This window comes from Salmo salar, chromosome ssa01, assembly GCF_905237065.1.
Source record: "Salmo salar chromosome ssa01, Ssal_v3.1, whole genome shotgun sequence".
NCBI classification, from domain to species: domain Eukaryota; kingdom Metazoa; phylum Chordata; class Actinopteri; order Salmoniformes; family Salmonidae; genus Salmo; species Salmo salar.
Window position 1 is genome coordinate 23,230,595 of NC_059442.1, and position 27,601 is coordinate 23,258,195.

The 27,601-nt window shown below is 43.0% G+C and overlaps 1 protein-coding gene and 1 long non-coding RNA gene across 2 annotated transcripts; both read left to right on the forward strand.

The window, feature by feature from the left end:
• On the forward strand, nt 1–27,204 carry clic4 (chloride intracellular channel 4). Its single transcript, NM_001141817.1, has 6 exons — nt 1–413; nt 20,120–20,229; nt 22,567–22,692; nt 22,835–22,941; nt 24,398–24,579; nt 25,389–27,204. Exons 1-6 carry the CDS (start codon nt 345–347, stop codon nt 25,551–25,553), a joined length of 759 nt encoding a protein of 252 aa, NP_001135289.1. The 5' UTR covers nt 1–344; the 3' UTR covers nt 25,554–27,204.
• Nucleotides 11,646–16,251, forward strand: LOC106579268 (uncharacterized). Its single transcript, XR_001322622.2, has 2 exons — nt 11,646–14,911; nt 15,494–16,251. It is a non-coding gene; the product is annotated as an uncharacterized lncRNA (long non-coding RNA).
• Nucleotides 27,205–27,601: the final 397 nt, after the last annotated feature.

A 27,601-nucleotide genomic window follows, 5' to 3' on the forward strand; every position in this document is an offset into this window, starting at 1 on the left:
CTTCATCCTACTCCAGCACTCAAGCGATCAAAAAGACTGAAGAGTCAGAGGGATCAACGATCGTTTTATAGCTGTTCTGTAACACCGAGGAAAGCGTTCAGTTTTGTAGACTGGCTGCACCAATAGCACATTGCTATATTTGTGGTCGACTTTCTCCTCCCAGCACCTCAGCACTATTGTGTGAGAATTGCAGCGAGTGTCCAGCTGGTCACTAGCCTTGGAATAGCTGTTACCCGAATACTGCGCGGAAAGGGGGTGGCGAAGAAGAGCGAGTAGGCTGAAGATACAAGTTTGTTGGAAGATAATATATATTTCATTTGGAACATTTTTAAGTTTAGTTCACAATGTCTCTGTCTGTACCCCATAATGGAATCAAGGCGGATAACGAACCCGTTATCGAGCTCTTTGTGAAGGTACGTCCCTGAATAGATTGTCCAGTAGCAGGCTCTCTTTCGGCCGTCGCTTTCGGCATTGGGAAAAGTTTAGTTTGTTATTGATCAATATTCTTCTTAATAATAAGTTAGCATAATTATTATTAAGCCTAAATTGGCAAATATATTTAGTAGTTTGTGGAGTTATCAGTAGAAAAATATATACTTTTATTTCTTGGAGTGCGTAGGACAGTTACAAAAGGGGGCTGTCCTTATTTATGTACCATTTGGTTTGAGTTATATTGCTGCCATTTGCTTGTAAAAACGGTTGCCTGGACAAGCGTAGTTTACTGTGCATAGGTCGACACAAGTCAACGAGTCTTGCAAATAACATGGTGATCAGTTTGCCCAAGCGTTTTAACATTTGTCACAATTTCAGTAGGTTCATTTTTTAGAAACTTTCCAAAGTGTGGCCATGTGGTTTTATGTCAGACGTGTAGGGCGGATACCACGGCCCTCTTCTCCCATCATAAGAGGGAGAGGAAGAAAAAAGCATCTCCCCTTTCAAGTGTGTCTCGATTTGGTACACATATTTTTTTCATGAATAAGCGTGAATTGTAAAGGTAATTGAAAGTTAAGCAATATCCCTTAAATCAGCGGAACATTGTCGCATTCATTGTAGCACCGTTTGGTCGCATTATGGTCAAAATAATTGCTGCCCTAGACTTAAATACAGGATTCCGGTCGTGGGATATCTGGGAGGTTAGTTGTTTTTTTGTCATGTCGAGGCACACTTGAAAGGGGGATGAAACTTGTGATATTTGTCAATTGGAGAGAGAATTAATGAATATCTTTACAATTACTGTCTTATGTTTATTATTAGGGCCTGCTTAGGCTGATAATGATAGTGGTGTGGTGCAAATAAATGCAACAAAACAGGCTTTCCCCTCCTCAAGTTTATAAGAAGTCGGAGAGTAACTGCTCAAATTTACACAGAAAAGGGAAAGAAGCATTTGGCTCCCACAATATTCTCCCTCACCAAGTCTGCCAGAATGAGGATACCTCCCCCTTCATAGTTGGCATGCATTAGCGATGAAGTAGTACAGCTTGTTGTAGTGTATGTGAGGAAGCTCTTTGAACTTGCATTTCAATAAATCTAAAGTTACTAAATTAAAAAAAGGTATATGAACTAGACTAGAAAGTTGGGGACATCAGACTGATATCTGACTTAGAATAGGACTGAAATGTTTTATAGACTCCCATCCTCCTGTTTGTGATCTGTAAATGTTTTTAATATTCTTCTGCCAGTTGCTTGGCAGAGCGGGAAACGAGCTGGAGAGGGAAAACAGGGCGAGGGGGTGTGACCCCGGGGCAATGGAGGGGTGAGAGTGTTTGGGGGCCTGAATTCAATTAGGAAAAAAACGTCAGAGGCCTTTTGCCTGCAAACAAGCTTAAATGGTGCTGTAAACTCATTGCCCCCCTCCAATCAGTGTTTCACTAGTGATTATGATCATCACTGGTTATGATGCTGCTGACAGTGAGATCTTGATACACGTGGCTCTTTTCTGCATGAAAGGGATGAATGGCAATAGACAGACTCACGATCTGTCAGATGGCTCATTCACTTTTTGCAATATGACTGCAGTTATGGTGGACACACAGGACCTAGCAGTATGCCTTCTTCATCGGCCTGTGTGAGAAAGGAGACGGAGACAAATCTAGACCTAATTGTTTATCACAGATTGGTCAAAAACTCTTTGCCCAGTTCTGTTCGGTGCTTGGGTTCAGTAGACAAATGGGATCTCTCTCTTTCTCCCTCTTTATCCTCCTTTGTTCTCATCTACTGACAGAGGTGATCTTCAGCGTCCACGAGAGAGGCCTTTGTTGAGGGAGGATGAGTGTTTTGTATTGATAATGCTGGACTGTTTGCCTTTGGCCACTGGGCTTTCACTGCAGAACAGAAGACAGGGTGGTGTTAGCGACAGCCAGCTACAGCTAGCTAGCTACCTCAGAGTGAGCCACCCCTCGCATTCAGGAGCAGTTACATCATCCCTGGTAACGCCACACATGTGGCTACAGCCACTCTCCCCCACTCCTCCCTCTGTTACTGTGCTGTGTGATCTTTCTCTGCTGCACTTGTGTACACAAGATCTTCCCCCATTGTCCAGGTGTGTGAAACATGGTAAACTAATATCCAAATGCTAATTTGAGTGTCCCGGATTTTCTACTCACACTGTTTACTGTTGGTGTAGCCAGGAGTCTATGGAAATTGTTTGGATTGTAGAAGTGAGTTCAGGCCTCAAGGTTTTATAGATGCGGAATTGCAGAATTAACCTGACGTCAATTTAACCCTTGATCCCCTGCAGATTAATTATTGTTTTACAGTAGGCCTTCACATACAAGGGGCAGTAGTGCTAGCTGGCATGTTGAGGAGTGTGAATTCTAAGTAATGGTGTTGATCTCAGTTGGCTCAGGAATTCCATGATTCCTCCTCATAGCAGTCAAATAGGTAATTATTCATGTCTGCCATCTGTTTGCTCATATGAGACAGTTTGATTGCAAACTGTAGTTGGGATATCTGGCCAAGAGAAAGTTGAACTGCAAGTGGTTGTGCAGAATGATACCCAGCCTGAGATTTGAATGAAGGCTTGAAGACTACATTGGTGTCATTTTGATGGCTCAAATCCCACCCAACCCCTACCGTACCCATCCAGCCCTACCACACCTCAGGCTGAATCATCCCTCCTGACTACCCTCTCTGGAAGTGTGGTCACTTTTCCTTGATGACTCATATTATCTCGAGACTCAGGGCATCGGCCATTTATAGGCAGACAAATGCACAATGGCCACTCAATCACCCAGCACCCATATACCTTAGTTACTGAATGGAACATGAAGCAATACAGATGACTCCACAGATGAAACCAGAAATGACATGCTTTCAATCTTTAGTTTGTATGTTACCTTTGTATGCTGTCTCTCTGCCAGCAAGTTTGCCAAGGGCAAGGCTATTTCATGCTGGGATAAAGGCACAACTCCACCGCCTATCAATATTGACAACAGTGACAATAAACATCGGAAGTAATCTATTATGCCCCTGTCTGTGTTATGTGCCGCTGGAGAGAGTAACACGGACACCATGGCAACAGAGCCCAATAATGTACCATTCACCGCTTTTAAAGAACACCTGCAGGGATGTCTTCCCAGGATAACATACTGAAGGTCAGCACACTTCTCCCTCATTCTCAGACCAGAGAGATGTCATTACATGTGACTCCATGTAATGTGAGATCTTCCATCAAAGGTTAATAATAGTTTTGCATGAGAATTATTAGGAACATATTTGAATAGCGTGTACACTGGTAGAAGCAGAATATCTTTTGTTTAATCTTTGCCCTCCTTTGCCTCTGCTTAGTCATGTCATTATGTAGTAATTGTCAAAAAATGCAAGATCCAGTTTAACCACTCTGGGTTAACCATCAATAAACTGAACTGTTTTTTGGCCTCACAAGTATATTCTAGTATTAACTTGGCCTCAACTTTTTTTTCATGTCAATCTTTAATTTGCCCCTTGTTTGCATATTTACCTGAATCTTTCAGCGTAAGACATTTCTACCCCGGGGTGACAATTTGAAGCCAATTGAGAGTAGCCAGTTTTTATAGTCAAATCAATATAGCAGTTTATTCTCCCCAAGCACTATTGTACTGCTGCAGTCAGCATCATGAGTTAGGGGACAAAGATTAATGGTCTGTTGTTGTGTAGCGCTGCTGTTAACTGTGAGCGGTAGCTCTTCTCTGCACTATGGACTTGCTCCTCCAGCATCTGGGCTTCAAAATGCTTCATCATTGAAACTGTCAGGACTGGGCCTTGGCCAAATGGACCCAGCAATGTACCACAACACAAGATTAGGGGGATTTCTTATGATACTGTGTGTCTGTGTGCTCATGCCATCCTGTTCAGAGGAAAGGCTTGGTGCCTGTTGGGAGGAAGTTGCCATTTTAATACTTCTGGTCCCAAGCAAGCCCTCTGCTAATGAGGCATTTCTCGTGTAGGCCAATAACAGGAAACAAGATTGACTTAGAACAACAAGGAATGAGGGAGAATGATGGATAGGGAGTGAGAAAATGGAGAAGAGAGGGGGGAACATAGCAAAGGGTTTAGGATGTGTTGGGAAAGGGCAGGCAACAATTCGGACAGAAATATAACTTTATAGATCAGATTTAAACAAGTTTACAAATAGACATGGCCTCTGACATCTTTAGCTCTCTGTTACATCAACTTCACTAAGAGGGTGCTCGAGTGCTCAACCTCAGAAATGAGGGGAATCTACCCTCGGGGCAGGCAGTGTAACCCAATCTGTCACGACCCGATCCCCTCTGCTCATGTTTCACATGCTGCCTGCATCCTCACAGCAACACACTAGTAAAATGAGCGACAGTGAGCCATGCCTAGTGTAGATAACCCTTACTGAGCTATCCAAACATAGAGGATAGAGTAGCAAGGGACCAACCAGACCCATCCCTCCAACTCCCTCCTTCACTCTATCCACATCAATTTCTCTGTCATTTAAAGCCATGCGTATTGGTTTTCAGTGTCAGTGGGTGAACTGTTCTAGCCACTTGGTCCATAGTATGGTAATTATACCATATAACCTATACTTCTACACCTTTTACAATTGTGTGGATGGGCTACTCAAGTCAACCACTTACAGTACTTGGCATTGTTACTTTAAGAATGAGCTCATAAGTTTTGGGACATCTTTGTGTGTGTGCCAGACTCTGGATCAGAATGAAACGCTACAGTAGGTCAAAGGTGGGTTGTCTGGTGTTCTGGCCAGTTGGACCAAATGCTTAAAATGAGCAATGAGGCTGGTGTTTGTTTGTGTGTCCATGGTGCAGGCTTTGCTGCCATGTCAAACTGGCTAACACCCATAGTACAATGTTTGAGCCAAAGGGTGGTTCTTTAAAGTGGTCTAGACTTTAGACATCTTTTCAGGGAACCACCACACTTTGTATTGACGTTGCCTCTAGCAGATGCATGTTGAACAGTGGAGGCTGCTGAGGGGAGGGTGGCTCATAATAATGGCCGGAATGGAGTGAATGGAATGGTATTAAACACAGTGTTTTCATCTGTTTGATACCACGCCATTCCAGCCATTATTATGAGCCATCCTCCCCTCCGCAGCCTCCACTGATGTTGAAGGCTACATGTAGCATTTTAATGATGGGTGTGTACAGAGTGAGTGGGACTGGGATGGTCGGTGAGGAATGCAGTGTGTGTCTCGGAGTCATCTGTCTGGGGTCTGTTATTTTGTAAGGCGGTGGAGAGTCACAGCACACCCTGACATCAGTGTTTGTGTTGGAACAAACTCTTTAAACGACAGTCACAGGGAGATGAGCAACACGGTTTCATCTTCACGTCTCCTGCACGTGTCTCTCTTTCTCCCTCCCCTGTTTCTGTCTTGTTCTTTGCTTTTTACTTTTCTTGAGTCATGTTTCACTCAACTTCATCCCTGACTTTCAGTTATAATTTCATACTGTGTTATTATTCTTAACCTGGAGAGAGTAATGGGTCATGTTATTGATAACTCAGTCAGCTAAATTTGATCCCTCTCCACCCCTCGGTCAGTGTCCCAATGAACCTTTCATGTTGCAAGCCTAACCTCCACTACCTCTGTAGGCCTGTCTGTCTGGGAGACGTTTGGTTCTGTCTGGGAGATGTTTGGTTTCCACTCCATGACGTCCACATGATTCAGAGGCACACCAGGGTGTGTTGCATTTCCTTCCCGTAGGGTCTGACTCCTCCACACTCTCATCCTTTGGACCACAGACCCAGCCACAGCCACCCAGCCATAGCCAAGTCCGCCTTTGTCCCAGCCCTTCCCTTCTAAGTAACAGCCTCATGCTTGTCCAGCCCAGTCCTCCCAGCCCAGTCTGCATGCTTGTCCAGCCCAGTCCTCCCAGCCCAGTCTGCATGCTTGTCCAGCCCAGTCCTCCCAGCCCAGTCTGCATGCTTGTCCAGCCCAGTCCTCCCAGCCCAGTCTGCATGCTTGTCCAGCCCAGTCCTCCCAGCCCAGTCTGCATGCTTGTCCAGCCCAGAGTAGGCGTGACATAACATGATGTGGCTCTTCCCTTCCCAGAGGAAATTCCTCCTGTGTCACTGGGCGAGAGACGAGAGGAGAGCAGCGGAGCACTTGTTGGCCAGCCGGCCAGCTCCATATTTGGTAAAGTGTGGCTTGAATTTGAGCCCACCCAATTTAGAATGTTAAGTGTGAGCGAAGGGGAGGATATGACTGTGATTTGACTAAAATTAGGCCTGGAGCAGACTGGGCAGAACTCTCCAAAGGAAAAACAATAGACATGCTACCGGTCCCGGTCTAAAGCTTTGATCTCCCACCACTTTGGTGGAGTGGAGTATTCTGGCCTTTTTAAAAGGTTAGGTGGATGATCGTTATTACAAAGGCACTGATGAAAATGACCTGACTGGTAATTTATACAATCCCTAAAGTGAGTTGCTGAGAGAGAGGGAGGCGGAGTGGGACATCTCATGATTTTTATTGCTGATGTTCCTAGCCATAAAATGTTATGGGACGTGAGAAAAATACACTGTTTGTATATACCAGTTAAAATGCTGAGTAGCCAGTTTATTAAAATATCCTGAAGCTAACTACAGTGCATTCAGAAAGTATTCAGACCCCTTCCCTTTTTCCAAATTTTGTTACGTTACAGCCTTATTCTAAAATGTTATAATTTTTTTTAAATCCTCATCAATCTACACAAAATACCCCACCCATAATGACAAAGCAAAAACGAGTACATTTTTTAAATATAATTTATTACAAATAAAAAACATACCTTATTTACATAAGAATTCATACCTTTTGCTATTAGACTCGAAATTGAGCTCAGGTGCATCCTGTTTCCATTGATCATCCTTGAGATGTTTCTACAACTTGATTGGAGTCCACCTGCGGTAAATTCAATTGATTGGACATGATTTGGAAAGGCACACACCTGTGTATATAAGGTCCCACAGTTGACAGTGCATGTCAGAGAAAAACCAAGACATGAGGTCGAAGGAATTATCCGTAGAGCTCTGAGACAGGATTGTGTCGAGGCACAGATCTGGAGAAGGGTACCAAAAATGTCTGCAGCATTGAAGGTCCCCAAGAACATAGTGGCCTCCATCATTCTTAAATGGAAGAAGTTTGGAACCACCAAGACTCTTCCTAGAGCTGGCCGCCCGGCCAAACTAAGCCATCGGGGGAGAACGGCCTTGGTCAGGGAGGTGACCAAGAACCCGATGGTAACTCTGGCAGAGCTCAATAGTTCCTCTATGGCAGTGGTTCCCAAACATTTTATAGTCCCATACCCCTTCAAACATTCAACCTCCAGCTGCGTACCCCCTCTAGCACCAGGGTCAGCACACTCTCAAATGTTGTTTTTTGCCATCATTGTAAGCCAGCCACACACATATGAAACCTTATGTGTTCATAGAAAATTGTGAATAACTCACCACAGGTTAATGAGAAGGGTGTGCTTGAAAGGATGCACATAACTCTGCAATGTTGGGTTGTATTGGACAAAGTCTCAGTCTTAAATAATTTTCCATACACAGTCTGTGCCTGTATTTAGTTTTCATGCTAGTGAGGGCCGAAAATCCACTCTCACATAGGTACGTGGTTGCAAAGGGCATCAGTGTCTTAACAGCGCGATTTGCCAAGGCAGGATACTCTGAGCGCAGCCCTATCCAGAAATCTGGCAGTGGCTTCTGATTAAATTCAATTTTCACAGAACCTCTTGTTGCAATTTCGATGAGGCTCTCTTGTTCAGATATCGATAAGTAGACTGGAGGCAGGGCATGAAAGGGATAACGAATCAAGTTGTTTGTGTCATCCTTTTCAGGAAAGTACCTGCGTAATTGTGCAGCCAGCTCACTCTTGTGCTTCGCTATATGACATTTGACATTGAGCTTGAGTTCATTTGCACACAAAAAAAATCACTTCTTAATCATAGCCTCAATTTTGTCCCGCACATTAAATATAGTTGAGAAGAGTCCCTGTAATCCTAGATTCAGATCATTCAGGTGAGAAAAAACAGCACCCAGATAGCCAGTCGTGTGAGAAACTCGTCTCTCAATTCAAAAAAACATGTCAATACTTTGCCCCTTGATAAACAGTGCAGAAAATACACGAGAGTTCAGGGCCTTGCTTTAACTAAGTTAGCCATTTTCACTGTTGTGTCCAAAACGTCTTTCAGGCTGTCAGGATTTCCCTTGGCAGCAAGAGCCTCTCGGTGGATGCTGCAGTGTACCCAAGTGACGTCAGGAGCAACTGCTTGCACGCGCGTTACCACTCCACTATGTCTCCATGTCATGGCTTTTGCGCCATCAGTACAGATACCAACACATCTTGACCACCAAAGTCCATTTGATGTCACAAAGCTGTCCAGTACTTTAAAAATATCCTCTCCTGTTGTCCTGGTTTCCAGTGGTTTGCAGAATAGGATGTCTTCCTTAATTGACCCACAATAAACGTAATGGACATATACCAGGAGCTGTGCCAGGCCCGACACGTCTGTTGACTCATCCAGCTGTAACGCATGGAATTCACTGGCTTGTATGCGAAGCAGTAATTGTTTTAAAACATCTCCTGCCATGTCACTGATGCATCGTGAAACAGTGTTGTTTGATGAGGACATTGTCTGTATAGTTTTTTGGGCCTTTTCCCCCAGCATTGTCCCAGCCATATCCGCGGCAGCAGGAAGAATTAAGCCCCTTCTTATTAATGGTATCTGTTGCTTTTATACGTCTTACTACTCGAAAGTCGTCTTTATTCTCGCTCCAAAAACTCCTGTGGCTTATTTTTCAAATTGTCATGTTTCGTTTCTAAATGTCTGCGCAAGAGTGAAGGTTTCCCGCGAGAGAATAACGGTTAATGTGATTGGATGTTAATTATTTGACTAGTCTACCTGTATTTGACATTGCGTTGTTATTTCGCTGAACACTAGATGGTTTAATTCGATTTTTGGCAGTGAAACAAGGCTACTCAGGCGAGAAAAAAAACTCACCCAAATGTATAGCCCCGTTAGAAAATATAAATGTACTGTTTGAAAATGTGAAAAATGTTATTACATTTAAAAAATATATATTTATTTTCGTAAAAAATGTGAATCACATTTTTTTGGGGCGTACCCACGGCGGCATTGCGTACCCCAGTTTGGGAATACCTGCTCTATGGAGATGGGAGAAACTTCCAGAAGGACAACTATCTCTGCAGCACTCCACCAATCAGGTCTTTATGGTAGAGTGGCCAGACGGAAGCCACTCCTCAGTAAAATGCACGACAGTTTGGAGTTTGCCAAATATCACCTAAAGGACTCTCGGACCATGAGAAACAAGGTCCTTTGGTCTGATGAAACCAAGATTGAACATTTTGGTCTGAATGCCAAGCGTCACATCTGGAGGATTCCTGGCACCACCATGCTGTGGGGATGTTTTTTAGGGACTGGGAGACTAGTCAGGATCGAGGGAAAGATGAACGGAGCAAAGTACAGAGAGATCCTTGATGAAAACCTGCTCCAGAGCACTCAGGACCTCAGACTGGGGTGAAGTTTCACCTTCCAACAGGACAACGACCCAAAAGAACACAGGAGTGGCTTCGGGACAAGTCTCTGAATGTCCTTGAGTGGCCCAGCCTGAGCCCGGACTTGAACCCGATCGAACATCTGGAGAGACCTGAAAATAGCTGTGCAGCGACGCTCCCCATCCAACCTGACAGAGTCTGAGAGGATCTAAAGAGAAGATTGGGAGAAACTCCCCAAATACAGGGGTGCCAAGCTTGTAGAGTCATACCAAAGAAGACTCAAGGGTGTAATCGCTGCCAAAGGTGCTTCAGCAAAGTACCGAGTAAAAGGTCTGAATACTTATGTAAATGTGATATTTCAGTTTTTTTATTTGTAATAAATTTGCAAACATTTCTAAAAACCAGTTTTTACTTTGTCATTATGTGGTATTGTGTGCAGATTAATGAGGGAAATCTTTTTTTAATAACGTAATGAAAAAACAATTTAATAATGTAACGAAAAATTGATCTGAATACTTTCCAAATGCACTGTATACTGAACAAAATATAAACGCAAAATGCAACCATTTCAAAGATTTTCATACAAGGAAATCAGTCAATTGAAATGAAATAATTTGGCCCTAATCTATGGATTTCACATGACTGGGCAGGGGTGCAACCATGGGTGGGCCTGGGAGGGCATAGGCCCACCCACTTGGTAGCCAGGCCCAGCCAATAAGAATCTGTTTTTCCCCACTAAAGTCCACCCCCCTCCAGACGATTCCACATGTGAAGAAGCCAGACGTGGAGGTCCTGGGATGGTGTTGTTACACATGGTCTGCGGTAATGAGGCCGTTTGGACATACGGCCAAATTCTGTAAAACTATGGTACAATTCTCTGGCAACAGCTCTGGAGGACATTCCTGCAGTCAGCATGCCAATTGCACGCTCCCTAAAAACTTGAGACCTGCGGCATTGTGTTGTGTGACAAAACTGCACATTTTAGAGTGGCCTTTTATTGTCCCCAGCAATGTTCCCTCAAATTGTTTTCGGCACTGAGCAAACTTGAACGTTGTGAAAATTCTCTGCAACTTCCAGCGCACGTTTACTGTGAACACTTGAGGCTGTACCTGCTTTAAGTTAGTTTTAACAGTGGCCAAGTGGGCTAATGTGGCTATTTGGTCATAATGTAGGCCTACCAGAGTGGCCTACCATCAAAAACAATGGAGAAAATGTATCCCATAACATTTTAACATGGCAATAGTGGTTCTGTCATTCAGCCTACAGTAGCAGCCGATGTGGGATGTTCAATGTAGGCCTACATAAAAAAAACATTTGAAAAAAACATGCTTGGCTTGACATTAACCTGTTTATCCACTTGTCCTTCAGACAAGGAGGTGACTGAACATGTTTTTTGTGTTGTTTGATGCAAGAAACCACTTTACAAAATAAATGCATTATTATTCCAATACCATTATTACAGAGAATCAGACAAATTCTGCTACCCTCTGACTATTGGCTACTTAGCTTATTAAAGCCTGTCTAAAAATACAACACTGCCCCTTCAAGACAAAAAAAATCTCTTTACTTGACTCGCTTTTCAAAGATGTCTATAAATGTACACGTTTTGTGCTCTTGTAGGAATAAATCACTCCCCTATTGCTGGCTACAAATGATCTATAACTGGGCTAATAGCGCACTAACTAGCAAAATATGAACAAAATGTGCACACGTGTCTACATGCATCTCTGGCTTTGATCTCAAAACAAGCGTATCCACTCATGACTACAACTGTAAATACAGTCCAGTTCAATGTAAATGGCACATATCCATATATGGCAATGGTCTATTTCCATATAGACTTACTGCAGCTCTGATTGGTTATGCTGCACTGGTCTGTGTAGAGTACGGGCTGAGTCGTATTCAATACAATCCTACTCCGATGCATTCTGCCTACAACAATCTCTTGTATAGTTAGTTTTGTTTCGGTATGTTGCATTGAAAGTGGCTAATATTGCGTTGATTCGATCACAATTGCCACAGTAAAGGAAACGTTGATAGTGTTAACTAACAGGAAAACTCAAAGTTGAGTGAAGTTCAATCTCGTGCTTCTCTTAGTCTTGGGCTACTGTGCACCTGCACACGCAAGCAGCTTAGAGGGAACATAAGTCCCCAGCACAAGGTGCACCTGTGTAATGATCATGCTGTTTAATCAGCTTCTTGATATGCATCACCTGTCAGGTGGATGGATTAACTTGGCAAAGGAGAAATGCTCACTAACAGGGATGCAACCAAATTTGTCCACCAAATTTGAGATAAATAAGCTTTTTGTGCGAATAGAAAAATCCTGGCATCTTTTATTTCAGCTCATGAAACATGGGACCAACACTTTACATGTTGCATTTATATTTTTGTTCAGTATAGTTGAGACCTACTGTACCATCAGACTTGACATGGCTCAAGATGGTCTTTACACCAGTAGCTCTACCATCAGACTGTGTCAGGGGGGAAGTGATATCATGATCTTTGACCCCTCCACTGGTGACATGGCAGTATATGTGGCTCCTGTAGACGGGGGAGGGAGGGGAGGGCTGACTGAGGTCTCATTGTGCGCCGGTGGGCGTCCCTGGACATTCTGTGACTTCGGCATGAGTCATCCTCTCCAACGAACAGACAGCTGTGTGCGTGTGTGTGCATACACGTGTCGATCCGTGTCTCTTTGTTGATTCAGGTTCTCTCGTTACTTTGATATCAAAAGCCTAACATTCATTGGTAATTGTCAGCTGTTGTAGCACGTGTTGCTTGCTGTAAGTGAAATAGGCCTATTCAAAGCAAAAGAACATTGGGACAATGTGGAATCTCTGAGGAGTTTGTGGAATATGATGCAATCATCAGCAACTCCTGACTAATTTTAACATGAAAAGTAAGGAGATAAATGGATAGTGCTAGGCTATTTCATGTAGTGAATGATACTTGTTCAGTAATATTTCTAAGTAAGTACTGTGGGATTTAAGTTTTCTTACCACATATAACATGTAAAATTACAACTACTGCTGAATCCCAGATTCTGGTTTGTTTTCTGGAAACTGTGTGATCTCATGACCATATTAGGTGCTGGCCCGAAATAATAATTTCTTACCTCACTTCAAATTTTATTGGTCTGTTTTTTTATCCATTGACACCCACAGAACTGTCCACAAACAGAAGAGCTCTGTGCCTTTCCTCCATATTCCTGCTTGTTATTCCCCACAAGGACCTCTGTATTCACACTGCTGAATCTAATGGTTCTGAGACACTGCTCAGAGCAATGGATACTTGAGAGAGAACAGTGTTAAGATGGCCTGTTCCACCACTCAGAGAGACAGAACTAAGCCATGATTCATTGACAATTAAGGGCTTCAGACACGGGTTACAGTGACACTGAACTGTCTCATTACGCACACCTGATTCCAATTCCCCTGATGAGTAATTGTATACATGTGGCCTCTGTTCACAACTGTCTTGTCGGTTATTGTTCCCAAGTTTGTTGGTCTTGTCAGTGCCTGTGCTGTGTGGTTTTGGCTTTCGTGCTGAGTGTATTGTGTACTCGTTATTATGGGTCTCATCCCGTGTGTTGTTGTGCACTTGTTATTATGGGTCTCGTCCCTTGTATTTATTTGAGTTTTTAACCTCGCTCTTTTGTTTGGGTTACAGCCCTGTGTTTTTGTGTACGTGTTTGTTTTGGGCTTCGTCCCTGTGCCTTTCATGGCATGTTTTATTTTTGGGTCGAGTATTAAAATCCCCTCTTACGTATTCCAGCGCCTGTCTCCAATCATTTATACAACGTGACATTTAATATGACGTGTAGACTATTTGAAATTATGTGCGCTTCTTACATGCACCTTCATGTTTATTCAAATACTTTTCATTCAAATCATATGATTTGGTTTCAATACTTCAAAACCAAATGGTAGGTCCAGGTAGTCACAAAAATAGATGGATGTTGGTTAAATTGTGATTTTAATGATTGGTGCGAATTTGGAGCGGTAGTTTTTTTCTTTTCTTCCTGTGAGCGTGGAGCGAGCTGTTGGAAAGGACATGGAGTGACTTCATGAGCTGGATTTCCAACCGCTCAACTCCGCTCACATACTGTTCCTATGTCTTAAAAACAGTTTGAGTTTGTTGAAGAGGTTGTGGAAGAAGGATGAGAGGAGAGTGCCAAGCAGCATGCTGCTTCAGAAGCTAACAGTGCTGAGAAGGGTGTGGTTTGCGCTCTGCTTTCTTTTCCCCTAGACGCTTCTCACCCACTCAATCTAGCCTTTTTGTCTGCCTTTCTCCTTAACTAGGTTTATGCTAATTCCACCAGTCTATTCTATTCCTGTATTCCCTCCTACACCATTCTCCCTCCCCTCTCCTCTGTCTCAGAGAAGTAGGGCTGCAGGGAGTCTCAGTGGGAATAGCAGACTAGGGCTAGGTACATTGCCGGAAACACACATGTCAGAGGGCTGTCTGCTCTTTGCTGCTGCAGTTCCAGTAGACAGCATCCCTGCCATGTTCTGACACAAAGAGAAAGGGTTTCTCAGCTGCTGCTGCACTGTGGCTGGCCATCTCTGACCACTGGCTCTGCAGCCTGAGGAGATGAGCTCACTCCTAAAGCTGCTGCTCACTCCATTCATCTACTGAACATGGCTGAAATCCACGGCTGTATCCAAATACCAATACTTTCGTCCTAAATAGTAGGCTGTTTTTGAGTATGTAACATTTCGAAAATCAAATATACTTTAAATACCTGGATGTCATACTCATTTCGGATTTGACGACAGTTGATCATCTGTTGTCAATTAGATATGGTGATGCCCAACTGAAATGAACGAATAGCGGGAACAACGGAATGACGCATTTCACAGCCACAATGCATTGGAAGAGGATGGACCGCAAGTTTTGAGTACATAACTTGGAAGATGGCGAATAGCAAAGCTTCTACGGTGGTGTTCAAATGTAAGTAGTTTTTGTTCTCCTTAAAATTATCACAACTATTTCATCGTACATATATTTTTGAAAACCGATCTGCAGCCTGCTGCCTACCATGCCTTTAGCTAGCTACATGCTGTAGTAGGTGTAGAAGTTAACTGTTAGAACAGTAACCTTAGCTACAGCGTTACTTGCTGTTGAGCGACAACTTCATATTTAATGTTAGCTAGCTAGCTGCTACTTGTTGTAAATACCACTAGCTACAACGTTAGTAACGCGGTAGCCTACATTCCTATTTTCCAAAGCGGTGCTGGTCCCAACAACTCTTTTAGTTCACCTGACGTTGGTTCATCTGCGTTGAGCTGATTGTAGCGTTCATGCCATGCAATATTAGTTTATACCTGAATGGTTACCGCCTAAATGGGTCTTGTTTCATTGCACACACAACCTGTTATGGTGTAAGTAATGGTCAAATGCACTACTTACTGTTTCACCTTGGCGCTCCAATTTGATAATGTATGTGGCAGCCTGGCTATCTACAGAAAGTTCACACAACTCTACTTGGCTCATGTTTTGGTTAATGTTGTACTGCATCTTATGTCTTTTCAGGATCTACATGAAGGAGTGTGAGCTGGAGGGGCCACTATCACCTGCATGGGTGAAAAAGAAGTGGGAGAACCTTAAGCAAAAACACACAGTATGCTACTTACTGTATGTTAGCTTGACATTTATTGCTGTGCTGTACTTGGCTAATAAAGTTACCTTTTTCTCTGAGAGCACCAACACTTTCCAATATATTTCCTATGCTTCAACTGCACATTCATGTATATAAGTGTGAAGAGAAACATGTTAGAAAGGTTCACGTATTCCAGAGAAATGTACTGTAATTGGCATAATACCAGGGCTTTACATGTAGTATGTTTGATGCTGAAAGGGATTTTTCAGGAGTTGAAAGCTCCCCCCACTGGAGTCAGCACTGAGGGAGGGGAGGCCACAGCTGCATCCTAGAAGTGATGATGGATGAGGCGCTGCCACTCCATCACCCCACCGGTCATGGACATCATCTCCTCATCCTCCCAAGGTGCAGCTGTGGGCTCCTCTCCCTCCCAGAAAGGTCCAGATGTGGAGTCGGGAGAAGGAGCGGGAGAAGGAGCGGGAGAAGGAGCGGGAGAAGGAGGTGACTGCCAGGGAGGCACGTCTTATGACCATTTTAGAGGCCATGAAGTATTTTTATGTATTTTGTATGTCATTTAATTTAGCTATTCATTTTCTAATGTTTTTGGTGAAGTCATTTTTTGGTCGATTTCAGTTTTTTTCATTGAAATGTGTTTCTTGTTTGTAATAAAACATTTTATTTGATACCAGTACATCCACTGTTGGTGTGTTTTACTTTCAATGTTCAAAAATACATTCGTACATCTGAGCTATCTTGTTGCAGGTGCCTGGTAACGATTAGATAACTTGAAAGGAAAAAGAAACCTACACACTGATCTTGCTAGCATCACTTTTTCTATCGAAACTTACGCTTCGGCCTCTTGGCCTTCGTCAGAGATTTTTGTTCTATTTTTTTTTGTTCTAAATAAACCATCTTTGGTATAGTAATTGATAATTCTATAGCGCTTTTCATCTCCCATTCCTTTTAAGCTTCAGTTGACTCTTCAATTGATACTTGCATAGACCTACAGTACACAAGTTTACCCCTAATACGTTGTTCTAAAGGCTAGCTAATATTAGCCCAAAACAACACTCCGGTGTTAGTGAAAGGCAATGGAGAAAGGTCACTGGGTGGGGATATAAATGATCCTGTCCGGTTCATATGTGAAGCCATAACAGATGGTGCATTCAAGACAACTGGGGAAAAAACATGCTCTGACTTCTCTGAGCTGAAGATCACTGATGTCGCGATTTTTTTCCCCCAGTCTGAGCTCATTGTTTTAAGAGTTCCCAGTTGTCTTGAACGCACCAAAAGTATCTGTTTCGGCTGTGGCATACTTTTTACCAAACAGTACGTGATAAATAGTGCGTAGTACTAATAGTACACAGTATGCACTTTAAGTAAGTAGTAGGCAAGACAGATTTCAGACATGGCCCATGTCCTTTGTTTACATACCATTTTATTCTGAAAGATGCCATTCACATGGCTACCTCTGTGCAATGATAATCAGTTCTTTATTATGAGTCTGGCCTCCATCGTCATGGGAATAGTCACCGTGTTATGCTGTCATTCCTACCCCTGACACATAGTAACCAACAAGAATACAATCTCTGGATGAAAGCAGAAAATAACACATTGTTGTCTCTATAGTCCCACAAGTATCAGCTACTGGTCTCTTGTTAGATAACAATTGCCTGAGGTTCCATACAGAGCAATACGATTTGATGGCAAGCCTTTCATACACAGGAATCGAATCATAAGGAGGGGACACTGAACAAAGGCTGTGATCTAATTCAACCTTTTGATTTATTGAATTGAGCTCTAACAACAGAACAGCAACTCCAGCCTGTAGCACAGCCAGCAGGCAGATCAAACAGAGAGAACACACTGGGCCTCCACACCACAGAGAGACAAACAGACTGTCTGTACACACCAGCAGAGTGCTGTTAGCCGGACACACTGCCAGGAACATTCTGGAAACAAAGTTCCCTATTCATTCACAAGATTACTTCAGGCCGTACCTCTTTTGAAAAAGGTTTTGGCTAGGTATTATTTATCGGATTTCTAGTGGTAGAGAGGGACGTTAGCTCCATCGGAATAAAAATAAAGTTTTATAAATGTGTCATGAAACCCAGCCCTATCTTGGCACAGGTCCGTCAGTCCATTACTCAAAAGGCTGTGGTATGCCATTTTAATTAGTGTATTTGACATTGGAATGGGCCTGAATCTCAGAGAAGAATTTTCCCTTCCTCAAGATGCCCTCTGCACTGGCCAGAGGGAGAGACATGGAATGAGAAAGGGAAAGAGATGGACAGGAGGCTAGGTTGAAGGGAGGGAAGGCTACAAAATGACTGACAAGACAAAGAGACACAAATTGATGAGCATGCCACCTTTCAGTGAGCCAAGACTTGCTAAAGTAATAGACAGTGAGAAAAGATACATTCCTTTTCTTAATGCTCCGATTACCTTCAGTCCCTGTCCTTCTGAATGAATACTGGGCATTCTTCAGAATTAACTGGCACTGAGAAGAATGGCATTCTTCTTTGTGCTCACCGTCTATGGAACACTCCATAACCAGTTCTGTAAATCTGGAACGGGGGAAGATTTTGACAGTGTGAAAGGGGCTGAGACCATGGCTTGAGTTGATCCTCTTAAAAGAGGCATAATGAACTGGGACATTGGGGCTAATGTCAGATAATTTTTGTTTCATTTTATTGAACCTTTATTTAACTAGGCAAGTCCGTTAAGAACAAATTCTTATTTACAAAGACGGCCTATAGAAGACATTGTAGTGACAGTCAAATTATTTGTGTTTTGTAGTTTGGGTGTCAATCTCCTACTAATTACTAGTAGGAGTCAAATCAACGGTGATTGGCTCCTCCAGCTATAGTACGTTTGTTTACACAAGCAAGATCTTTACTCATGAATATTTAATTTCACTTTCCTAATTAGTAACTACTACACACGTGTAACATATTAATATTACATGAGAGGAGGATGCATCAAAAACTCCCTCTCTTCGATCTACCGTTTTTTCCTTACTCTGACAACTGTTTCTGCACACACAACCTAAGCTGTAAACTGGGATTTGCTTGTACTCTAGAGCATCATTGATATGGACCAGCTTGAGGTGGATGAGCGGGAGGGAGAGAGGGAGAGAGTGCTGGCGGTGGTAGTTGGAGAGCTCTCTGGTGTGTTTATAGGACAGTGTGTCTGCCAGCGGAGTGTTTAGAATATCTCTCTCACTGCCTCATTTTTACTGCTGGGGCTGGAGGCCTGTGTACACTATCATAATGCACAGTAGTAGTTTGTCATGAAAGGGAGGTGAAGGTGGCAGATCTATTTTGGGTAAGGAAAATCCCAACGTGAAAGTGGGTAGTTGCTTGTTTTTCCCCACATCCAGAGATTGTCTGAGAACAGTTGGATACTTTGTCCATGTCTCTTGTTTGGAAGGCATGTAGTCGATTGTTCATTTTATAAATGACATTTTATTTAACCTTTATTTTAACAGGGACTCAAGCTGAGACCAATTGTCTCACAGATTAGCCCTGTATATACATCAATACACATCAAACACATCAGTATGCATGTGTTACAAATCAAAATACCTTCAGTGATGTTGTCATGGTGATGGTTGAGCACAGTGATTAGGCACTGGCAGACATACTGTATCATCCCCCCTCCCACTCAAATACATCAGACTCTCTCTTTAGGTCTAAAGAAACAAGAAGCTGTCCAGCTCCCTCTCAGGGACCCTCTCAGTCACTTCAGGGGTTTGTGTTCCACTTGGCTGCCTGGCAGTGTGGATGAATGGAGGCAGCTTTGGAAGTGTGCTAAAGCGTTTGAGACAGAGGTTGGCCTGCTCTCTGGGACTCAGGGAGCTAGTCTCTAATCTGTGTGAAAGAATCATTGTCTGCTCAAAATATGTCACGCCCTGACCTTAGAGAGCCTTTTTATTTTTCTATTTGGTTAGGTCAGGGTGTGATTTGGGTGGGCATTCTAGTTTTTCTATTTCTTTGTTTGCCGGGTATGGTTCCCAATCAGAGGCAGCTGTCTATCGTTGTCTCTGATTGGGGATCATACTTAGGCAGCCCTTTTTCCACCTTTAGTTTGTGGGATCTTGTTTTTGGTACTGTGCTGTGTAGCTCTACTGAACGTTACGTTTCGTTTGTATTTGTTTTCGGTGTTCATCTAATAAAGTATGATGTACGCCTACCACGCTGCACCTTGGTCCGATCCTTCCATCGACGAGCGTAACAAAATAGGTCAGTGCAGTAAAACACCTCTGGTCATTGGAGATTGTAGAACAGAGGTCTGATAATATCAGTGTTCCAAGACTTTTATCCATTTTAAGGCTCAACCTTGACTTGATTGTGATCAGTTTACAAGAGCCATTTAAATCTTTGTCAGCCATGTTGGATTCCCTGCCTCTTATCCTTCCAGCCATGGTGCATTTTCTTTGTGGTTGTGTGAAAGGCTTGTGTGAATATTTTTTTGTTTGTTGTCATTTTAATAATGCTGATAATGCTGATGTAGTCTTACCTAATCTAACCTTCTTCTCCGCTCTCTCTCTCTCTCAGGCGGGAAGTGATGGCGAGAGCATTGGGAACTGCCCGTTCTCCCAGAGACTCTTCATGATCCTGTGGCTGAAGGGAGTGGTCTTCAACGTCACCACAGTGGACCTGAAGAGGTGAGGGAGACACCAGACGTCACACTAGTTCACTTGCTCACTACTCCAACACACGTCACACTATCTAGCTAGCTCAGTCCCCCAGAAGGGATTAGCCTGCTACTCCTCCTCAGCTCTCAACTAGCTCGTGGAAAGCCAGGGGAATATTCTCTCTCATTGGCTCTCAGAGCTTTTCGGGGCTCTCCACTAAGACCTTAGCAGCCTAGCAGAACACTTTGAGCCAGCCACACCTCAAACAGCCACACCGCCCTAATTGCTTATTTGGTTTTCTCATGACCTTTCCAAACCCGAGAAATCTGGAAAATAAACAAGCTGCGTTTTGGAGGGGCTAATTGTGGTTGTGCTCACTTCCTCCCTAGATGTTATTTTTCTTACTCTAAAACAGGATCTAAAAGGATCATCTTCCCCTCCCAAAGTCATTTGAACACTATTTAGCCTCGGCTGGAACTATACCAAACTTTCTTCCCCACGTTCACTGTAATGCTGCCTGGCAGCTCCTTACCCAGCCATTATGTCCCTCTATGAGTCAACCTGATTATTTTTCCTCTTCCCAGGCCAAGGCTGCTGGCATATGTGTGATTATTTTCAGATATGGTCAAATGAACTCTTCATTTCCATGGGCCTTTCATCATTGCTGTTTGACTCAGACAGTCCAGTATACAGCAGGCTCTCTGAAGTGGTTTAGAGGGGAAAGCTCATCCACGTAGATGCTTTGCATCTCTTCTCTTGAGAGAGCTCAGAAACACTGCTACCTCTGCCAGGGTCAGTCCTGAGGGTAATCTAGACAAGACTGAGTAGTACACAGAGCAACCTTCTTTTTTACTTCTGGAGGCACCAGAATGTTGTCTATGAATGTTGGCTGTGAATGTTGTCGTTCGGGTGTCTGTGAATATATTTGCGCATGTACGTCTATGTCTGTGGTGAGGGTGTGTAATGGGAAACAAGCTTCTGGAGGTCTTGTAAAAGGCAGTGGAGGATGTCCGCCCACTTAACAGTGTCTGTTTCCCCCTCTGTCAAACATGTCTTTGTTCAGCTGTTCAGACCAGGACTGATAAAGGCTTCACTTTTTCTCCAGTCAACTGAAAGACAAAGTATTGCAAGAGTGTCTTATTTTATCCCTTTTTATTGCTATATTGAACTAAGACAGTACATTTTATTTACTACCATTCCACATTGATGTGATTGTGAGTAGCCCATTTAGTAAGGAAAGATGTAGAATTGGGATTTCTAATCTTAAGTTTTGCAACCTTGGTATGGAAAACTATTTTTGGCCCAATTCTATGACTAACATGTCTATGATTAAAGTGTTTTTATTTATCTTGAGAGAACACTTTTACCTCCTCCCCCTTAATGTTGCCATGGGGCAAGTGCTTCCTGTGCTCATTCCAAAGGGTTGAGGTCACTTCCTGTTTTGGTGCCCCTGTGACTTGTTGGTCCTATGAGTGTGTTTCACATCTCCCCTTATAGGGACATCTTACGCACATCACATTGCATTTTGACTTGGCTTGCATGTGACGCAGTCTCTATGAATAGGTCAGTGGTAGGCTGTTCTCTGCATAAAAGTTAATTTGCTCCACATTATTTTGTCAATTAACTCAGTCATGGCAATGCTAATACTTCTACACTGTAAGACCTAAAATATTTTTGTTTTGTAATTTAGTGGTTTGGTTTGTGTGGATCATTATGAAACATGACAAAGGGCTTTGTGCTGTTGACGGGTCCTTCATCACATCCTCATTATGTTGTGTGTGTTCTCATCATATCTCACCTCCCAGATACCTGGAACAAAACAAGCCTGCTCTAAGCACTGCGGACAGAGGAATGAACTTGGCATACATGCACAAACACACGCACACAACCCTGTTGAAAAGAAATTCCAGTCCAGGGTCTGTGTGTGTGAGGGGAGCGCTAGAGAGGGCTAGAAAAGTCTGGAACAGTTGAGCATGGAACTGGGACAGGGAATTGTCTCCTGTCCGTGGGCCACAGCCACCTCCACTGACCTGAGAAAGCAATAGAACTGTGCCCTGGGAAGAAACAGAATAACCCTAATGATTGTTGATGATTGTCACAGACTAGACCGAGACGAGATGGATTATAGGGATATAAAGTGATAGGTTAGTGAGTAATCAGTGACGTCTCAGTTGTGTAGTAGTATAAAAAGTTATCCCCAGGGGGAACTTGGTTTTGCAGCAAAGTCATCCATACAAACAAGACAGACATTTCAACAACATTAAGGACTTTACACAGTATAAGGCATGTATTGCATTTGGCTGATATGGGTATTTACCAGTCTGTTGTGACATGCCCACTAAATCCCCTGTCTTTTCCTCTTCCCAGGAAGCCTGCAGACCTCCAGAACCTGGCCCCAGGCACACACCCTCCCTTCATCACCTTCAACGGGGAGGTCAAGACAGATGTCAACAAGATAGAGGAGTTCTTGGAAGATGTCCTCAGCCCACCCAAGTGAGTCATCTCGTCTGGGTGGTAACAGCTCGTCACGCCCACTAGGCACATCACACTGCCTCCAAGTGTAGATACCTAGGTTACAGTATACACTCTGCTTGTTTGAGATCTAACCAGGTGTATCATCTGTGTGTGTGTGTAGGTTCACCAAGCTTAGTGCCAGACACCCTGAGTCCAACACAGCTGGGATGGACATCTTTGCCAAGTTCTCAGCCTTCATAAAAAACTCAAAACCCAATGCCAATGAAGGTGAGCTTCCACTCCCTATAACATAATTAACAAGCACACATAAACCTGTGTGCTTCAACAGTTCTGTGGTTGCTAGGTGACAGCAGTAGCCTGAGGTCATTGGTGGCTGGGTGACGGGTGACGGGGGGGGGGGCTGACATGTCAACATAGAGCTTTTGTTCTCTGTGGTGGCCTCTCTCTGTCCTCAGTACCATTCCTGCCACTGTACCCCATGTCACCTGGCTGGGTTCTCTAAAGAAACAACCAAACGGCCTGGTAAAAACAACAGAGCGAGATGGTCTGGAAATGAGCTCACAGCAACTCTCTTGTCTCCCCTGGCTTTTAACATGCATGCCACAGCTATAAATATATTGCCAACAGACATGTTTTGTACAAGACAACAGATGACAGTATACTGTAGCTTTGCCTCAGTCATATTGGCTATTGTTTCTCTGTCTGTATGCCATGTTAATCTGGGGTAAACTGTTTATGACACAGTATCAGTTCATGTCCTCTGGTATCTTGGATGGAATGGTTTCTTTCTATTCTCCACCCTGTGGAAATATTGACCGATCATGATGGTTGGCTTTGAATATCTTCTGGGCTATGTCAACAGTACTTTATTGCTGAAAGTCATATCTGAATGATAAGCATGCACTATTTATAGGACAGTCACACTGTAAAATGTAAAACACAATATGCCCAGTCACACACTCTCCAACTGTCTTGAATACATAACATTCCAATAAGTCGAATTCGCTCAGTGAACCACAATTAGTCCAACCCCTGCTATCTATTTTGGTTGTATGAACTACTCCTTATTTGGGCTCTCAAGATAATGCCAAAAACTGGGATCAAGGAATGTACTCTCTCAAAGTACTTCAGCAAGGCAGCTTAAGTTCTGCCATCTTGCAATAAAATGCTGCCCTCGCGTGGCAGACTACAGAACTGCTGTGTATCCTGTAGTGTCGGTTTGAAAAGTGGTCTAGAATACTCAACACAATGCAGGCAGGCTGGTTTGTGAATGCTATATGCAGTTGACAGTTGTTGTGCTAGTGTTGTGGAAATTACCACCAGGGACACCTGAAGTCAATCTTAAATGAATCATTCTTTAGTATCAGCAAGCTGGAGAGGTTCCAATAAACTTAATGCAAAGTAGTACACGTCTGTCAGGAGCTCCGCCGGGGCAGTCCCGATACTTCTCTTATATACTGCTTACACAGACAAGTTATATTTAATATAGCTTATTCATAATTATTTCATTAACATTTGGTTCATGCATGTGACCGACCAATACCTCAAGGCTTCTTCTCTCCAAGCTGAGCCAAACAGGTTATACTGATACTGATGGTGAGGATTCCTCCCAGGCACAATCAGTCACTTGCATGAACCCAGTAAAATTGGTTATTAGAAAAGCACAACAATAAAATGTTCCTTCACATTAGTTAGATGATAAATGTTCCTTTTTTTGCTGTAGGTCTGGAGCGTGGGCTGTTGAAGACCCTGCAGAAGCTGGATGAGTACCTGCGCGCCCCACTGCCTGACGAGATCGACCACAACAGCATTGAGGATGTCAAGATCTCCACTCGCAAGTTCCTGGATGGTGACAACATGACACTGGCTGACTGCAACCTCCTTCCCAAGCTGCACATCGTCAAGGTAAGAGCAGAGGCCAATAAACATCACATTATACACTGAGTGTACAGAACATTGTATACTCACTGCTCTTTCCATGAGATAGACTGACCAGGTGAATCCAGGTGAAAGCTATGATCTCTTATTGATGTCACCTGTTAAATCCACTCGATCAATGTAGATTAAGGCGAGGAGACAGGTTCAAGAATAATTTTTAAGCCTTAAGACAATTGAGACGTGGATTGGTGTGTCTGTCATTCAGAGGGTGAATGAGCAAGACAAAAGATTTAAATGCGTTTGAACGGAGTATGATAGTAGGTGCCAGGTGCTCTGGTTTGTGTCAAACTGCAACACTGCATAGTTTCATGTTCAACAGTTTCCTGTGTGTATCAAGAATGGTCCACCAACCAAAGGACATCCAGCCAACTTGACACAACTGTGGAAAGCATTGGAGTCAACATGGGCCAGCATCCCTGTGGACCGCTTTCGATACCTTGTAGAGTCCATGCCCCGACGAATGCCCCGTCCATGCGCAACTTAATATTTTGAAGGTGTTCATAATGTTTGGTATACTCAGTGTACACACACAGTTGTGTTAGCGAAGTCCCTATAGTAATCCCCCAGCTAAGTTACCTGTGCTATTCTTATGGTAAAATGGAATGCTTGTTGGACAAATGGAGTGCATCTTGACACAGCAAAGCCCAGAGCACTTAGTGATTTATGCGTTCTGCTACCCAAATCATTTTGTACCACCCTTGGCCTACAGAGGGACCTCTTCTCTAGAAGTTTATCTAAGACTAAATTAATTAATCAATGTCCCCCTCCATCCACAGGTGGTGACCAAGAAGTACAGAGGCTTTGACATCCCCAAGGACATGATGGGTATCTGGCAGTACCTGCAGAACGCCTACACACACGAGGAGTTCACCAACACCTGCCCCAGTGACAGAGAGATCGAGATCGCCTACCAAGACGTGGCCAAGAGGCTGATCAAATAGGGCCCCCTGGGACTGGTCTTTTCAGACACGAGAACTATGGACTACCTTTCCTTTTCTCCTCATTTAGAGCAAACACAATGCATGAGCTCCTTTGTTCTTACTTTCCCTTTTATTTTTGGAGATCTCTTGAGTACATGAAGCAGCTCAGAAAGTTTACTGACGGTCCATTGTTTATCATCTTTTTTTGTTTTCTCTTTGATATGATGATTTGATTGGCGATTTGATTGGCGATCTCCCAGATCAGACGCAGGCTGGTGTGTATCAGAGCTTATCAGTGTTGGAGGGCAATCTACACACACTCCTTATGAAGTGACCTTCCGACTGACCCTCTGTCTCCTCATGGGAATATGGTCACAACCTGTGTTTTTCTATTTTCTGTTCAATATTCATTTGGTTTTTAGGCTTGCTATGAAAGTGAAAATTACAGGGCTGATTTTGTGTTTTGGCTACAGAGTTGATTTATACAGTATTGAAAGATTCCGTGTTTTTGTCTCTAGAGGATAAATGAGGGCAGGTTTCACTGCATGTAGACAGACGCTAGGCCAAACCACCGAGTTTGACATATTGGTGCGATATGCTTCATTTTACTGTTGCGTTGCTTAAGTAAATTGCAATAACTATAATAGAAGTAAGGCTACATGTTTTCCATGCTCTGATACCATTTTCCTTCCTTGACCTTATGCTGAGCTCTGTCAGGGCTTTCCACGATGTACCTGTACCAGGTGCTTGGATGAGATGTTTTCAGCTCAGGACAATGGAACCTGAGATTAATGAAATATGTAGCAATGAAATATTAGAAAATATCTAGCAAACAAAACCAACCATTTAGAATTCATCCTGGCATTGCCTCACATCACTGCTTCATATAGACACTGACACTCTGGGCAGTGAAGCTCCATTTTTACCAGAAATAGCATGTGTTTTTTATTTTCTCCTGTAAAGCATGAAGGGAAGTCTTTAGCTTGTGTTGTTCTGGCAGCAGTGGTAGCTTATATTATTCTTCAGCCACCAAAAAGGGCACATTAATTCTGGTCTCACTGTGGATCGAATGACTCCTGCTATCTAAACTAGTGAAGTATAAAAACCACACACTTTCTCTTTCTCCCATAGAATACGGAAGAATGGTAATGTGCAGTCAGGCATCAGGAAAGATGACACTAAAGATATTTATGAGAAAAGGAATTGGGGAGAGGAGAATGGTAATGAATATCATGTAGGATTTCATTTTCTCATTATTATGAATGCTCTCAAAGGTAGTGAATGTATTCTTTCGTAGTTCCAAAATGCTTTAGTGTGGATAAAGCTAAAATATATATTTTGTTTTATCTCCCCGTGTTTTGCCGCCATCTTTTCAGACATTTGTTGTAATACACATTTCATAAAAGGAATTGTAAATATTTGTTTTGATTATTCAGAATTCAATGTGTACACTTATTGGTTTGAATTTGGGGAAAATAGGCATTTTTTACCTGCTTGGGTTTTAATACTAGAAGACATCTCCTCTGGCCTTTTTTGTTTTCTCCAGCGCAGGTTTTCAAAAATCACTGCAATGACGACATGTGTATGTCAATGTCAGAAGAAAAGATCCAGGCTATGTCATGGCTTTTTTTTTAACAATATTGACTTTATTGAAATAAACCTCTTATTGGCACTCTGGTTTGTAGCTGTGATTGCTAGGGGCTGTTCCAGAACGCAGGATCAATAAGTTTTAAAATCAGTTACCTAGTGGGCCTACAGTCACTGTACATGTCATTATGTTATGGGTGATTGAGGGGAGACGGAGCAGAGCTAACTTGCCTTAATATTCTGAAATATTCTGAAATGGGCCATGCCATTTCAAGGTTAACTGCTTCAACAACCAAAAATACATATCTAAGTTTAGCTTTCTTAATGAGTTAGCGAGGTAACTTTGGTCAACTCTGATCGGGATAACCGGGTCATATGAAAGTGGCTCACCTTTTAGCCAGGTAAGTTTATATGGCAATGAATCCTTCAGAACTAACCTGCTCACAGCTAACTCCACCAGTGGAGTCTGGTGGGAGGAGCTA